The sequence below is a fragment of the Geospiza fortis genome, unplaced genomic scaffold (assembly GCF_000277835.1).
Source record: "Geospiza fortis unplaced genomic scaffold, GeoFor_1.0 scaffold174, whole genome shotgun sequence".
Taxonomy (NCBI): domain Eukaryota; kingdom Metazoa; phylum Chordata; class Aves; order Passeriformes; family Thraupidae; genus Geospiza; species Geospiza fortis.
Genome location: NW_005054480.1, coordinates 58084 through 74734, shown reverse-complemented (window position 1 = coordinate 74734; position 16651 = coordinate 58084). Strand labels below are relative to the sequence as shown.

The 16651-nt window shown below is 42.3% G+C and overlaps 1 protein-coding gene across 1 annotated transcript; it reads right to left on the bottom strand.

Moving 5' to 3' along the window:
• Positions 1-668: 668 nt before the first annotated feature.
• Positions 669-16271, bottom strand: SLC45A2 (solute carrier family 45 member 2). Its single transcript, XM_005428353.1, has 7 exons — positions 15833-16271; positions 14561-14737; positions 10913-11238; positions 7004-7147; positions 5671-5794; positions 4634-4839; positions 669-893 (listed from the first exon to the last, which is right to left on the bottom strand). Exons 1-7 carry the CDS (start codon positions 16269-16271, stop codon positions 669-671), a joined length of 1641 nt encoding a protein of 546 aa, XP_005428410.1.
• Positions 16272-16651: the final 380 nt, after the last annotated feature.

Sequence of the window (16651 nt, the reverse complement as noted above, 5' to 3'; positions counted from 1 at the left end):
CTTCATTCATACAGAAGCAGTAGGATTCAGTACAGAATAATTACTTTACAGTAATGCTTTTAAACAATAGGCTTCAATCTTTTTTATATTCCAGTAATTTTTCACACTCAAATCTGCTTTTGACAGTAGCTGGTAATTAACTGATCCCATTTAGCAATGCCACTAATGATAACAGAACTGCACCCTGCATGGCCTCTGACACCTGTTTGAATCTCCTGCAGCTTTTGACTACTGGAGGGAACAGCCCCCAGCTTAGGACGCTTGAAGAACAAGATAAATAAAAACTTTCTTCTAACTCTGTCCTTTTATATTACTTCAATTTATCACATTCTTCATCCATTAACTTTCACAAATTGGTAATGAGGAGTTCCATAATGACTCCTGGTGTAGAGCATCAAGATACTGTGGCCACACGCACCATCATCACGTGCCACAGCATGTGAACACACTGTGGGGGAGTGTGTGTGTGTGTGTGTGTGTGTGTCCGAGGCATAAGGCAGCCAGTTCTATCAAGTCTCCATTTCATAAAGCTCTGGAATTGCAACTGATCCAAGGAGGTAAGAGAGGATGACGTGTCAGCAGTGTCAGCACAGCAACAGCGCCAGTGCTACTGACCCAGACAGAAAACGCTCCCCTGGGGAGATCCCTTCCGACGGCTCCTTGCAGCCCTAGTCCACGTAGCGAATGCAGAAGGCCACAAAGCAGCAGCCAGCCAGTGCCACTGTGGATGCCGAAATGATGGTGACGGCGCTGCCGGCCACGCTCACCAGGAGCCCCAGGCCCACACCCAGAATGATCTGGGCCAGCTGCACCATGCAGGTCAGGGCGGCACAGTCGATGCCCTTCCCTCGCCCGTGCTCCCCTTCTTGCTCCCCTTCCTGCAGCTTCTGGCTCTGCAAAGAAGCACAGAACAAGCTCCAGAAACGGGGCAGTGTCAGCAGCACGCAGCTCTTGGCCGAGGCATTGTCACAGCCCCGAGGCAGCAGGCAGGTCAATAGCTCCCTGCTCCCCTTCTTACACCACAGAGATTTTAAGTAACAGGAATTTTCCAAGCTTCCACCAATTTTTTCTCATCTGCAGTTTTCCCCTCTGTCTCTTCTCTTAAGGAAGTAATTGAAAATTGACAAAAAAACCCCCTATACATTATTTTCAAGTTCAGGTCAACTTGAGCTCTTTCAAACTGACATTAAACAGTACAGGTCATCCTGTCATGAATAATTTGGCTCTGACTCATGGCTGAAGGAGCCATACTATCATATTATCAAAGAATCATCACAGAATCACAGAATGGTTTGTATTGGAAGGAACTTGAAAAATCATCTTGTTCCAGTGCTCTTCTTGTGAGCAGGGACTCTTTCCAGGGTGCTCAAAGGTTCATCCAACCTGGCCTTAAACACCTCCAGGGATGGGGCATCCAAAACTTCTCTGGACAAACTGGTCCAGTGCCTCACCACCTGCACAGTAAATAATTTTTCCTGATATCTAACCTAAATTTACGCTCTCTAAGTTTGAAGCCATTCCTGATTGTCCTACCACTATGTGTCCTTGTGAAAAGTCCCTCTCCATCTTGCAAACTCCCTTCAAATACTGGAAATCCACAATTGTGCCAGTCTGAAGCCTTCTCTTCTCCAGGCTGAACAATCTCAATTCACTCAGCTGTTCCTCACAGGAGAGGTGCTCCAGTCCTGTGACCATTTTTGTGTCTCTGCTCTGGGCTGACTCCAGCAGGTCCCTGTCCCTCCTGTGCTGGGAGCCCAGGGCTGGGTGCAGTGCTCCAGGTGGGTCTCAGCAGAGCAGAGCAGAGGGGCAGAATCCCCTCCCTGCCCTGCTGCCCACGGGGCTCTGGATGCAGCCCAGGACACGTTTGGCTCTCTGGGCTGTGAGTGCCATGGCTGGGCCATGTGCAGCCTCTCACCCACAGCACCCCCAAGCCCTTCTGGGCAGGGCTGCTCTGGGGCTGGTCATGCCCAGCCTGTGCTGCTCTGGGGCTGTTCATGCCAGCCTGTGCTGGTAGCAGCCCAGTTGCAGCACCAGCACTTGGCCTTCTTAAACCTTTTGAGATTTCCCTGGGCCACTCCTCGAGCTTGTCTGGGTCCCTCTGGATGGCATCCTGTCCTTCAGGTGTGCAATCTTTTCATCAATGTCGTTAAAGAATATACTGAATCACACTGGTCCCAGTGCAGATCCTTGAGGACACCACTTGTCTCTGATGTCCATTTGGATTCTGAGTCATCGACCACAACCCTCTGGATGTGACCAACCACTTTCTTATCCATCTAAGGGTCCACTCATCAAATCCATCTTTTTGCTTTACAGGGCAGGATGTCGTGAGAAACCACATCCAAAGGCTTTACAGCAGTGCTGATGTGTCCCACACACATATAGGCAGGAACCTGAAGTTGTGGCTCAAAGCACATAAAGAAAATCAGTACTAAAATACAAATGTAATACTTTTATTGCCAGGATGAAACCAACCTGAAAGCAAACATCCAAACTAGTATTCTTCTACACTGCTGAGGACCACTTTAATTACTAATCTGTGTATCTGCTATGATATAAATAGCAGAACAAAAGCCTTCATTTATTATGTACAAGTGTCTTGCATATTAGCACCCTGTGAGGCTGGTGGGTCACTGGAACAGGTTAACTAGAGGGAACTGCTCAAACCAGAACTGGGGCTTTAGGTTGCCCTCCTTGAAAAGGATCTACATGATCTCTGGGAGTCCCTTCCTCCACAAAGAAATTACGCTGTTTAACTGGGAAATTATGTTATAATTGACTTATTTATTTTCTTCCTACACAGGCTGTTAAATGGGGGAGATTGTATTCCAACAACAAGAAGTTCCCACACTGCAGGCCGGCGGCAGGCACTGTGGTGTTCTGGTATCCAAATTCTCTTAGCCATTAACATGCTTTTTGCTTTTTGCAAACCCTATTACCTTGCCTTTGAGCTACACAAAGCTCACAAGTACTGGAGACAAACAGTCTCTTCCTAATCCAGTAGAAAAAAAATTGAATTTGGATCCTAGGGAACAGCAGCACAGAACATGAGCTGAAATGGCAGCATTATAAAACACAGCACACGATTTTGGTAGAATGCATAGTGGGGGAAGACGTCTGCTCCTTGTTCTGAAATGATAAAGCCCCAATTTTAGACACTTTGAAAAATAAATTGTATTTATTTTGCTTGGCTGTTCCCAGTGTTCCTATGTGGCAGTAGTTCTGACCACAAATACATGAACTGTAAATGAATGCACTCTTGTGCTTGACGTTTATGGGGGGTTTTTTTCCTGTCTGGTACATTATAGAAGATTTGAGCTAAACCTCAACCCATTAATATAAAATCTAACAGAGAATTATATATCATTTAACATCTGTCATAGCAGACACCATACATCAAACAAGAAACAACTGGTTGTCTTTTAAGTAACACATTAATATATTGGCCTATTAACTGTAAAGTTCATGCACACTTTAGCTTATTTTATTTCACTTCTGTCTTGAAACAGATAAAAATTTTGCATTTACTCCTCCTCTCTGAGTTGGCTGACCTGAGGTAAGAATTGAGATTTCACCCTAACCTGGGCTCATTCGCAGTCTTTTGTTTTGTATTTATAACACATCATTCCCTGTTGGAAGGAGCAAAGAAATTAACCAAAAAATTATTAATCATATATATGAAATATTTAATCATTTTGAGACCTCCTCCTAGCATTCAGTAGAATAATTAAAGAGTTCATTTGTGTTCATCATTCAGAAGGTGCTGGTGAAAGCTGTACAAAACAGTAGGAAGTGTTATCTAGCACTTGATCTAGCCCTCTGCTGCTTAAAACTATGTTTTATGTGGTTTTCCAATGGTTCAACATTGCCTTCATTAATTTCTTCAGATGTTCCAAGATATACTGCAAACTTTTCCTAATTTCTTCCAACTCTCCTTAATCTTTCTTGTTTCCAGCTGTTTGACTAACTTAAGAGACTTGAGAGGACTTTTCCATTAAAGAACTCAACACTTTACAATACATGAGGATCGTGCTGTGCCCAGTAACATGACACAAGGGGTTCAAGTTTTTCCAGATTTTCCGTGGAAACAGGATTTAAAGCCATGGAGGATGAAAACCCAACCACAGACATTTAGAAAAATAATGAGAATGTGGTATATGATTTAATACTGAACTATGTAATGCTGTTTCTACTTGAATGGCATTTGTTTATTAGCTAAGAGCTTTTGTAACACTTTGCAGTTAACTAAAAATTCTGACAGCCTTTACAGGCTTGTTATTAACCTCAGGCCCTCAGAAGTCCTCTGCTAAGGTGGCTGGAAGGAAGGATATAAGGAAGGTAGGACTTGAAGACAACACAAGGGGAGCACCCTGCTTATGCCTGAACATGTTCTGTGATTGGCTTTGTTTCAGATGTGATGATAAATAATTATTTGTTTCATGGAAGGCCTGTTTGGAGAGTTTGGAGCTGGGATATTAGCTCTCTCTGTCAGAAACTTCCCATTCCTATGTGTCATTATTAATAGTTCAAAATTAAAATTAAATCTGCTCCTTTCTATCCAGTTTACCCCCAAAACAGGTTGAACAGACACAGACAGATATAAAATTAATGCTTCTTGGGACATTGCACTCACCTCCTCCTCCCTGTGGTACTCTGCAATGAGGTGGAATGGCACTGTGTAAAGTGTGCTGGACATGACTCCAAAGAGTGAACAAAGAGCCAGAGTGGAATAGACATTGGGAAACAAGCCAATTAATCCAGTACCCAGTCCAAAAAGTAGGTATCCCATGAAATAAAGTCCCTTTAATCCTATGTATGGCAGAAGGACTTTCTGCAAGTCTGTGAAAAGAAAGTGAAAATGCTGATACGATTAAAAGAAATAGGTCACATTTTATCAGGAAGTTTCTTTTAAGGAAAAAAAAAAAACGTTTTATTTTGTAAAATGCAATGAAGAAGATAATCTTAAGGATTTTGGAAGTTACCTCAAATTATTGTAGGTATAAACTTGCCAAAGAATACTTGCTCACACCACCCAGAGCTCAACCTGCAGCTTGCACTGCAGCTGCACCCAGAGATACTTGTGCGGAATAGAAGTTCATCCACAGAAGGACTACACAGAAATGCCTGCATTTAAGCTCCAAAGGTGAAAACATTTCCCTCAAGCCTCTTTTAGATGCTCAAATCAACCCCCAAAAAGCTACTTATTTGAGATTTCAGATAATGGGATTTTTAATTCTTGGGAAGAGTTACGGTGAAATCTACCTGGGGAGCTGTGCTAGCATGTTTACATATAATTTTGGAGAGCAAGACTGAAGCTTCTGGCAAGACCTTCTGCACAGGGAATGCAAATGGGGAGAGGTCACCTTTGAGAGCCCACAGCTACAGCATTGCTAGGTGAAAGAGCACTTAAGAATTTAGTGTGGCATTTATTTTCAGAATGATTTTCAGTGTTCAGGGTCAGTTCATGTGCAGAACAATATCCTAATTCCAAAGTCACCCCTCATCATGTGGTCAGGAACTCTTGGTGCTAAGATATGAGTTTCTAACAATGCTGAGAATGTAACATTCCTTAAAACTTTAATGTAGGACAAATTCCAGGGAATTTGGCATCCCCTTATGGTTTTTGGCAAACATCAAACACAGTGTTGGAGTTTATTCATGGGTACTTACACGAATAGACTGATGAAGAAATTGCATTGATGCACAGCCCCCAGCATCCCATCTCTACCCCTGCTTTGTAGGTCAGGTAATGTGTGGAGTTGTGAGGTGCATAGGGATTCCCGTGGTACACAACCTGAAAGACACCACAAAAGTCACAGAAGGCAGGAATGGCACCATGTAGGGAATGCCTCCTTCTCATGGGCACAGGCCCCATCCCTGGTAAGGAGCACCCAAGAGATCTGTTGAGCAGTGTCCTAACCACCCATTTGTAATTCTCCAGGTTTCACACTCTCATCTCCTGGACTGTCACATCCCAGGCTCCACCTCATTTCTTACCCTCTGCCTTTTCCTGGACTGTCTATTGTACAGATTTTTAAACCTGCTTATTTGCTCTTCTATCCTTTGGGTGTCTCACTTCCAACTAACTTTCTCTCTTCTCTCAGTCGTCTTGCCTTAGTGTTTTATTTACAATTTTTTTTCTCTTTCAGATTTTCCTCAACACACTCATTTTTCCACACAGTTATTCTTGTATTCAGTTACTTTTCTAGACAAGCAAAACTTTTTTCTTTCAGTTGTTCATCTACGCTGCAGGGAAAAAACCCCTCCCACTTGCCTTGCCTGAAAAGACAAAAAAGGCAAGGAAATGGGAATACTGTGTGGAAACCACGGAAGAGTAGGGAGTGGCAGTGAGAGATTTGTGCCAGGACCATACTAGTGCTCTGGAAGGAAGGAGGCAGACACAGCCATACAGGCAAGAATCACTGTCGAGGACATACAGTCCCTGGGAATGGCACGGAAAAGGCACCAGGGGGTGTTGTGAAGGCAAACAGCTGCTGAGAAAAGGGATTCAGGACAGACAAATGCAGGAAGATAAAACTTTCTGCTACCAAGTAGCTCCCTGTGTGCACAGAGCGGCATGGCCTGAGGCCAGGGAGGCTGCAGTGCAGGTGAGCGGCTTTGTGGGGATGCTGCACACACACCAGGACAAGCCCAGCTGCACCCAAGCACTGTTCCAGCCAGAAAACCTGCCCAGCTGGGAGCAGCTCTGAAACCAAACCAGAAAATTGATGTGTTTGGACCAGCTCTGAGAGCTTCACTTGGAATATTTAGACAGAAATAGCCTTACAAATACTAAAGGTTTTCCCCAGTGATTTCCCCAGACAGACTTGGAACAAGGGCCTGACCTTAATTAGCTGGTTTACAAAACTATTGTTGAGCCATGCAGATATAAATGGCTCTGACACCAGTGTCATTTCCTCAGGATAGTAACACCATTTCACTTCTTTTGGATGGAGGAGGAGATGCTACAAGGAAGGAGTAGTGAGAGTATTTTATGCTTTACCTGTCCCATGAAATCCGTGAAGAAAAGCATGTTGGACAGGAAAGCCATCCATCCAAAGAGGTGGCTCACACACAGGCAGCGATAGTGGGATGGCATGCTTAAAAGTGTCTTCAAGAGGGATTTAAGGGTCATCTGCCTCTTTTCCTAAAAGCAAATAGCCAAGAATAATACAGTGTTATTGTCCTGAATGCTAATTAAATAGCTGACAGCAAATGAAGGAGGCCTTAGTAGTACCTTTTCATTGCTAAACTTCCAAAGTCTTTTATTTTTTGCTAGGAAGGGTTGCTTGCATACTGAGTTTTGTTCAGTTTATAAAATTCACAGGAACTATAGAAGAGATGGAGTATACCAGCGGGAATGTAACATTTTTTTTCCTTTTATTATCAATAGGACAATTATTTACATTTAGAATAACAGGGAAATTTTCTGTCAAAGCAGACTCAGAGAGTAAAAAAAAAAAAACAAACCAATGAACCAACAACAGAAACAACCAGGAACAAAATTTATTTCTTTATAGAGACCATCAGCTTTACACTGAAAATTTAAAGCTTCTGCAGAAGAAAGTTGTGCTCAAAATACTTCCTGAAAATTAAAATGTGTCAGATTTCTGAGACCTTTTATTCCCTTTCCATTCTATGTGCTAAATTCCCTAGGAAACTTCCTTTTCTAGGGAAATTTATACCTCTTCAAGCATATAATGAGCTTTCCACTATGCTCTGTCCTTGAAGCAGGGTGAAGCTGTGGTTCCCCATGGTAGCACACAGAGACTGTGAGCTCCAGGATCTGAACACCTCATACCAAGGGAGAAATAACTCGTTTTGTAATCAGAACTTAATTGGTGCTGGTTAACAAATCTCACTGATGAGGAAAATCAAATTTTCTCACTGCCTTTAATGCCCCCTGTAATCTCCCTCCTTGTCTAAGCCCTGTGCCCCAAAACTCTCAGTTTCTTCTCCAGTCGCATTCATCAGATCATTTGTATTACTATTTTTTTTAAACTACTGTAGGTGTGCTAGCTATCAGGTATTTTTACACATAATTCTTCCTGTATTAAAGCTCCTGCATGGTTCACTGCTTTTAAAGAGAAAAAAAAAGATACTATTTTAACTGTGTATGATGGAAAACTTAAAATTTTCTCTGAAGATATTTTAAAACAGCAGTGTTGGGAGAGATGGTAAGGGAAGATGTATGTTATGAAATGTGGAAGAACTGCAAAAGTTATGCTAATTTACTCAAAATTCCTGGACTGGATCTTGTCTTCAATTTGCTGTAAAATGTCATTTTTTCCTTTATTTCTTCAGTCTTGTATTTACTTTTCACAAATCTCCTTTCCTTTGAACTAGGCTATGCTGCGAGCTACTCTATGAATAATCACCACATATAAAGTTGGAAAATACTTTGCTTCAGTGTGAGGTTTTTAATCCTCATAGGAATGCCAAAATTCAAGTTGCTGACTTCCACCTTGGACTGTATATTGTCCAAATCCCTTGGAATTTGGCATCACTGTCTTTTTTTAAACAGGGTGAGCTTTATATTCTTCTACAATTATAAAAAGAAAACAAAAGAATTCCAGATTGACTCATTAGTGTTATTGCAAGGATAATTACTATCGTTTGGCTTGGCTTTATTTAGTTTGCAATTCTTTCACCCTGCTTTTTAAAATAGCCTTTCCAATCAAAGTTTTAAGATAAGGTCATGGAATTACAAAGGACACTGCAGTGATTACAAACAGTAATTGACAGCTAGATAGAAATGTTTTCTTTCTATTTAGATATTCCAGAAAGTGGAAATGGAAACCAAAAATCTTTAATGCATACATTCGAAACATACCAGCACACAAACTGCATGCTAATTTAAATAATGTGCTGAAGTTTGAGGCTCTGTTTAAACTCCTTCTCCTTCAAAAGCTCAGAATACCACATAATCTCTACAAAATCACTACAACTCAGGGCATAAGATGATAAGAATACAGAGGAAGCAATATGACTCGGGTTTTATGGCAGTGGACCCTGAATAATTTGGCACCATTCAAAAGAATATAAGGCTAATTGCTTTGGGTGTCTGTTCATACTCTAACAGGTCAAATCTCATTAATAATCACGTTAGCTATTAGCATGTGAGAACATAGGCCTTAATTTAGAAGAAGTATAGCCATGGTGCCTGCAATTAAAGAAAGAGACAGAAAAACAGGAAGCCAAACCATTTCTTCAAGGAAGTGATTATGGTAATGAATGGACTCAGCAAACATGTGCCACAGGAGACAGGTCATTAAAGCAGTGAGTGTCTAGAATTCATGCACACAAAGAAAGGCACATCAAAGAAACATGAGACTGATCAAAGCACTGGGGAACTCCAAGAGGCTGCCCAGCCTAGGCAGAGAGGAGGGCAATGGCACAGGCTCGCCACCACAGCTTCACCTCCGGTGTCAGACACGGAACTCCACATTTCTCATGTCACTGACTCCAGGGAATTATTTCTTCCCAAGGCAGAGGCTACCCTAAACCAAAATCTGCTCCCCCCACTTTCTCTGCATCGCTCTCTCATCTTCATTTGCCTTCTCTTTTTTTAGAGCCCACATGGTCCAAGCAGTTGATCAGGCTCAGCATCTCTGACAATTTGGAAGAATTTCTGAGTGAACAGGGCTGGTGAAGGATGCTGGCTGGGGAAGCTCAGACAGCACCACAGTGATCTTGTCAGATTCTGCCCACAGCTGTTGCCTTGCTGTCTGCCCCACTCCGTGTTTGCCTGGCGTTATCATCAGGCAGTGCTCATTTCATATGTCTTGCATCTAATAATATTGTAATAATTTAATAATATTTTAATAATTTCATAATATTTTTCTTCCAGTTAGAAATACCAAGTGCTATTATAAAACAAATTACAAATAGTAAAAGATAATAGATGCCTTTTACTTACAGATTAAACAAGAGTATTTCCTTCCTACTTATAACTGTTTGTACATGCTTAGTACATTTTACCTGATTTATCAAACCTTTGTGTCAGTCTATCAAGGATTGATATGCATAATGCCAAGAAATCAAAATGGAATTAAAATGAGAAGCAATTGTGTCACCACTATTGTGTTATACTTTGTTTACCTAGGGTACCATGAGGTAGCCATGAGGATTTCTAGCACTAAAAGTCATCAACCAAACCGTAAAAACAATCATCTGTTCTCAACACCATATTAGAACTGGGCTCTCCAGATATTTTTCTGGTAGATTCACCTCTTCCTATGTGCCTTAGGTTGAAGAAATCTCTCACAAAAATGCATCAGAAACAAAATAACAGTGAGGATTTAAAAAGTACTCACTGCTTTCTCGCACCTCAAAATTTTTTCAAAGGCTCAGCTACAATATTGCTCAAAATAAAACTCAAACTCTGGTAGCAAAGTAGCACTGCTGTAGACATATCAATTTTAAACACATTAGTGCTCAATGAAGTGTTGAGCGGCAGAATACCCAAATGTCACACATTTCACATGTATTATGTACAAAACCGTGTGGACTTCAGTGAGAATTAGAGACCTACATCAAAGATTAATGGTCTGTAGTCTTTGTCCACAATTTTATGCTAATTATATCAAGACTAAAGGACAAAGTAATCCTATATACAAAATTCACATGAGGAGGACATCAAGAGACTGACATTGAGCAGAAAATGGAGCCAGGTTCTCTCTCATCCCTGCCAATGGATCAATGCCTCAGAACTAGCTGGTCTCATGCCTCTTGCTGGCAATACCTTCTAAAGAAAAAAAAAGAAAAAAAAGGCAGGCAGACTTTCTCCTGTCTCTGTATCCTGGTGGAGTGCTCTTTTCTGTGCCTGTGCCTTACAAACAATCAGCATTAGCTAATTAAGGGGTCTCCAAGGATGCAAAGATAGAAGCTGTAAAGTCACCTCTGCACTCACCTCTGTGCGTGACACAGCCGCGCATTTCCCTGGCTTGGCTGCAGCCTTTATTTCAGTACACGTTGATTTTAAGGGACCATTCCTTATTTCCTCCTCTATCGAGTGGTATCTATGGGGTTCAGTCTCTTCCAACAAGAACTTTGCCTCGTCATTTTCATATCTGAGTGGGACTTCAGCAATACTGCACAGATGTACGGTAAGGCAGATTATGAAAACCAAGGCTGCGAAGAAGAAAATCACCTGGAATTCTGATGCCAAGGTATATCCTAGTAAAGTTTGACCCCAATCCATAGCACCTGTAAGGTAACCCAGGGCTCCTCCCAAACCTACAATGGTGGGAGAAAAAAAAGGAAAAAAAATGTCTACTGGCATTGACAAACTAAACAAAGAGTACATAATAGCCTCAATGCCCTCTAGAAATCAGGGAATAATCACTCTTCAGATATTTATCACAAGAAATACTGAGCTAAACACATATATGAGCAGTTACTAAAACATCTCTTGAAAACTGTCCTCAGATCTGTCAGGCAGAGCTCTCTAGAAATAGGCTGAACACACAGCAAAATAGGCTCCATCTCTTTTTTTGACTCTTTCAAGCTCTATTTTCTTTGAAATGGTAAATAATGCAAGTAAAACTAAATTAAATCCTACAAGAAAAATGTGGTTTTCTTTTTTTATTTTCACAGAACAAACATTTTTAAAATTGTTTTGAGAGTTTCTATAGTTTAGAATTTATAAAACGTATTTAGCTTAGTCCAAACAGAAATACTGCCTCCATGTGAATTTTTTCTAAAAAAGGAAATAAACCCAAAGGCATTGTTTTCTACTTATACAAATTCAAGCACAACACCACTTGGTAAAGAAAACAGAAAGGAAAAAGTATAAGCGTGTAATCCCATTTACTAATTTTCTCAGAAGAGGTAGACTAAAGGGTAAAATGAGAATGCTACTTTGTTCCTTGATGTTAATAAATCCAGTTTTCAGTCAGTTTGGTTTTTTTACAATTCTTCTCTTTGTTATAAGCGCACACAGAGATGCACAGGAATGTGCCCTCTGTTACACTCAGCACAGAGCTCTGGTGGGGGTGGCACCTTTGTTGGGTCCTTACACCTTCATAACCAGGTGACTCTGGGGGATGGATGGATGCATGGTTGGGAGTTCCATGGGATAGGCACTTCCCAAGAACTTAGAAGCATTTCTACCCTTCTGCTTAGGAGGATTGATAACAGTCTACAGCAAAACCCTGCATCTGACAAAAACTAACAGCACCTGCACTTGCTTCCCCAAAAACCATGGGATTTTGATTTAGTTCTGGACTTTCTGTACCTTCTTTGCCCTCCTGGGTCTGATTATGGCCCTCCTTCATTGTGCACAATGGCATTTCACAGGGGACTGTATCCTTGCTTGCTCTCATAAAAAACAATTACACTACTAATAGCCTTTTAAAGGAAATCTACACAATGTTATTTTCAGTGTATGCTTGCAGACAGAATGTTTGACATTAGAGAAGGATTTTGCCTGCTGTTTTGAAAAAGAAGCATCATGATATTGGAATGCAGTCTGAATGTTGACAGTTGAACGTGTGAGCTCTTTCTTCCACTTGAATAAGTGGCCATGGGTTTCATAACTGCAGAGCTATCAAGTTTCATGTTCAAACCCTAAACTGAAAGCAAAATGGGGAGTAAAATCTCAGAAGTATATAATATTATATATAGTATATATTAAGTATAAAAGGAAAGAAGGAACTAAAGCAGGAAAAAGAAACAATATCTAAAACAGAACCTGGACAAGAAACGGGAAGATTGTTGTCTGTCTATCTAATAGGGATAAAATGGAGAATGATAAATGTAAACTGTAGGGAATTTATAATAATGTTGCAGTTTAGGGAAAACAAACACCAAGGCCAGTAAATTACTGGAGAAGACTGCCTTGGGAGGCTGTACAACTCCTGTCAGGGGAGGATTTCAACACCAGACCAGGGAATTTTCAGTTAGGAAGGCTTGAGATGAACTTGCTGTGGAGAGCACAGGATGTTGATCCAAGTCACACACTCTGCCCCATTTCTGTCTTATTTCGTGTTATTTGTCTCACATCCCTTTTCACAGATCAGTACACTGAATCAGCTAAATCTGTAGCTTCAAACTTGGAGACTTTTTAGTATCATCCAAAAAAAATTGCAACCAGAGTTGTGCTGAATATACATGGACACTCACTCCTCTCTTTCTAGAAACAAGTGATCCTTTAACTTTTATCTGTTTCTAATGGATAATACAGATTTCATTCCCATGTGGCTTCAAGCTTCCCTTATAAACTGTGTTCCTGGATATAGGCATTTCATGTGTCCAAAATCAGCCTTTATCAGTAGCTGCTACACCTCCCTCCTTGAACAGTAATTGTAAGTGAGTAATTGCTACTGGGTTTACATGTCTCTGCTCCTGCTGGGGGCACAGCAGCCACAAAAATCTGCTGTAAAAAGATTGCATGAATTTTCATGTAGTCTGCTTTTTATCTAGTGCTTTCACAGGGGTTGCTCTCAGACGTGGCAGGAGTTTCCTCCCGGGTCACTCCAGATGTACACAGCCTCACGTGTCTTCCCTGCGCATTTCCTCAACACAGGGCTTACATTGTACAGATGATTCCATGGCATCAATGCTCAGGGGTTGGGATGGACCTTAGAGATCATCCAGACCCATCCAGGGACACCTCCAACCAGACCAGGCTGCTCAAGGCCTTATCCATCCTGGCCTGGAACACTGACAGGGTTGGTCAGCTATCCCCGGAAAACTTGTTCCTGTGTCTCACCACCCTCACAGGGAATAATTTCTTCCTAACATCCAGCCTAAGTTTCCCCTCATCCTCCTAAAGAAGAGTCCCTCTCCAGCTTCCCTGTGGCCCCCCCTTCACATACTGGAGGGTTCCTACGAGGTCTCCACACAACCTTCTCTTCACCAGGCTGAACAGCCCCAGCTTTCTCAGCCCGTCTTCATGGGAGAGGTGCTCCCTTATCAACTTTGTAGCCCTCCTTTGAACTTGTTCCAACAGTTTTGTGTCCTTCTGTAACTCAGCAACATTCAAAAAAATGTACAAAAGCAAATGAAGCTGTTAACTTCATTTGCAGGAATTTGAACTGAACCACTTGGTCTTATTTTGTGGGAATTGTGGATTTCTGAATTTTACACAGAACTCCTGTTTCTATGCAGCACATACTGGAGCACTGCTGAAGAATCGGAATCAACTGGTATATGCAGCTCTTGCTGTATGTCACATGACAAGTCAAAAATGTTATTTTTATGGGCAATAGCAATGAAACAAGCTGCATCAATTAATTTTTGCCTCAGCAACAACTTGAAAAAACCCAAAACAAACTGAACAAACCCTATTTCACATTTTAAAATAACTAACTACTCTTAAATCATGCCTGTGTTGCTGTAATTATTTGTGCCTGCAGCCTTCCTCAGAATTTTTGTAGCAGCAATCACAAGTTACTGTTCTCCAGAGTAGTGAAAACCCAGCGACAAAAGTCCTGTGACTGAAGCGCAGGATCAGATGGTCAGTTCATTCAAGATTAGAAACACAGTGAGGATAAAACCCAAGCAATTACCTTCCCCTCCTTTGAGAGGCAGGGAGGAAAAGAAGGGATCAGTGTACCTGTAAAGAGGGCGTGGTAATGCAGACCCTTCTCTTTATCCTGATGACAGCAGACATCAAATAAATATGCTTTGATTGGACCATCAATAAAATCAGCTGCAAAATCAAAAAGTACTACTCCCAGCATGGTAATGACTATTGCCCACGTCCGCTGCTTGTCTCTCTCAGCGATGAAAGCTAAAAAAGAAAAACACCCTCATTCTGACAGCAACAGTGCCATGTTCTGCAAAACCACATTTAGTCTTTCCTGATGCCTCAAAATCTAAACAACTGGTTACACAGGAGAGTCCAGTGACACCAGAATCTCATTGGAGAAGCAGGAGAGCTGAGTCTGTGTAGTGCTGAGCTGGGCTAGGCTGACTTACTGCCTTGAGCCAGCACATGCTCAGAATGCTTCAAGCTTCACAACCAAGAGCATCTCTATCCTAAATCTATTCCTTAACGCCTCCAAGGCATGCTCTGGCAGCCGAACACATGTGTTTTGTAATACTTTCAGTTTATTTTCCTTGTCCAATCTTTATATTGTTTTGGATAATCAAGAGTTGACTGTAACATCTCTCTCTGGATCAATGAAATCAAGTATATTCAACATCAATAATATTTAGGAAGAGAGAATAAATCAATCCGTAAAACACACACCTCCCCCATCTGCCTAGTCAGCAACAACTTTGTATCAAGACTTTAGGAAGCTGCATCCCAAGCCAAAATGTAACAATATGGATGTCACTCCTATTTGATTTTGCTTGTTTCAGCTGCAACTGAGTTTTCAAGAAGTTAAGGATTTTTGTTTTTCACCAGCACAACACAAGAGTCAAGCCCGTGCTGCAATAATTGCAGGTGAGTATTTTGAACACTAACCCATCTAAAATAGGGATGAGCAGGGATTCAGTTTGGGTATGTATTACATCACAAAAACAATACTATCATTTAAGCTAACAAGGTAGAACTTAGATCATAAAATCTTCTATGGCCTAAGCAAATCTTTACCTGTAGGAGCTTATCGGGCAACCAAACCAACATACAACAGACTGCAATCACATGCACGGACTACAGAACACTATGCACAGGGTACATAACATGCAGCGTTAGAATTGAATGTACACAGAGATTACAGGGCTCCCCAGCTCCTTCAGGGCACCCGAGCCACATGATACCAAATTTTAACAGTGCATTTTAGAAAGGAAAAGGGGAACCCCTCTCCTTTTTCTGATTTGAAAGGCTAGGATGAGTTTTGTCTGTCAGCACAGCACATGACACAGCACCCTCACTCACCTGAGATCATCACGTCCCCATTGAGGTACAAAGCCATGCCTAACAGCATTATGATGCCCAGACCCAGAATGTAAGGTCGCCTCCTGCCCCAGCTACAGGTGCAGTGATCACTGGCTGAACCTACCACGGGCTGCAGCACGAAGCCCAGGATAGGGCTGATGAGCCACACGAGGCTGTAGAGGCTCTTGGGCAGCCCTACACTGAGCAGCACCGGCGTGACAAAGGCGGCCTCCACGGCATAGCAGAACTCCCGGCCGAACATGGCCATGCTGTGCATGATCAGCCTTCCCACCGCTCGCCTCTTGGGCACCGCTGCTCCAGTCCTCACCACTGCCTGCCTCGGAGCCTCCTCCTTCTCTCTGGTGCCATCCATGTCGGCCTTGGCCGCTCCAGAGGCGGGCAGGAGAGCCCCGTGGAAGCTCTCTTTCGTTAAGGTCATGGCTCCGGCTGCGAGCAGCGCCGTGGCAGGCTGGGGCTGCCTGCTCCGGCTGACATGGGGCCCAGATCATATGCTGGGTGGGATCGGTCTGTGCTGGGGGAGGGACTCACATACTTTCATGGCTCTGCGATCACAAGTTATGCCAGGAAGGGGGCGGGGAAATGTGTGTTCACATTAGCTGATTTGAGCTTTTGGGCGTCTGCACTGCTCCCGACTATCCACAACTGAGGAATTACTGTTTACGCATGAAGCACACATACAACGGGAACATACATCACATGGTCTGGAAGCAGGATTAGCCAGACACAAAGCTGTTCCTCTTGCTGTAAGATCTTGCCGTAAGATGGCAGTGACACCAGGAACCCAGTCCTCATCTTCCC

Coding starts and splice junctions, on each gene's coding strand:
- SLC45A2 (XM_005428353.1), bottom strand. CDS start 16,271: ATGACCTTAACGAAAGAGAGCTTCCACGGGGCTCTCCTGCCCGCCTCT. Junction 14,738..15,832: donor TGGGGACGTGATGATCTCAG/GTGAGTGAGGGT, acceptor TTTCTTTTTTAG/CTTTCATCGCTGAGAGAGAC. Junction 5,795..7,003: donor TCACGGATTTCATGGGACAG/GTAAAGCATAAA, acceptor GGTGTCTTTCAG/GTTGTGTACCACGGGAATCC.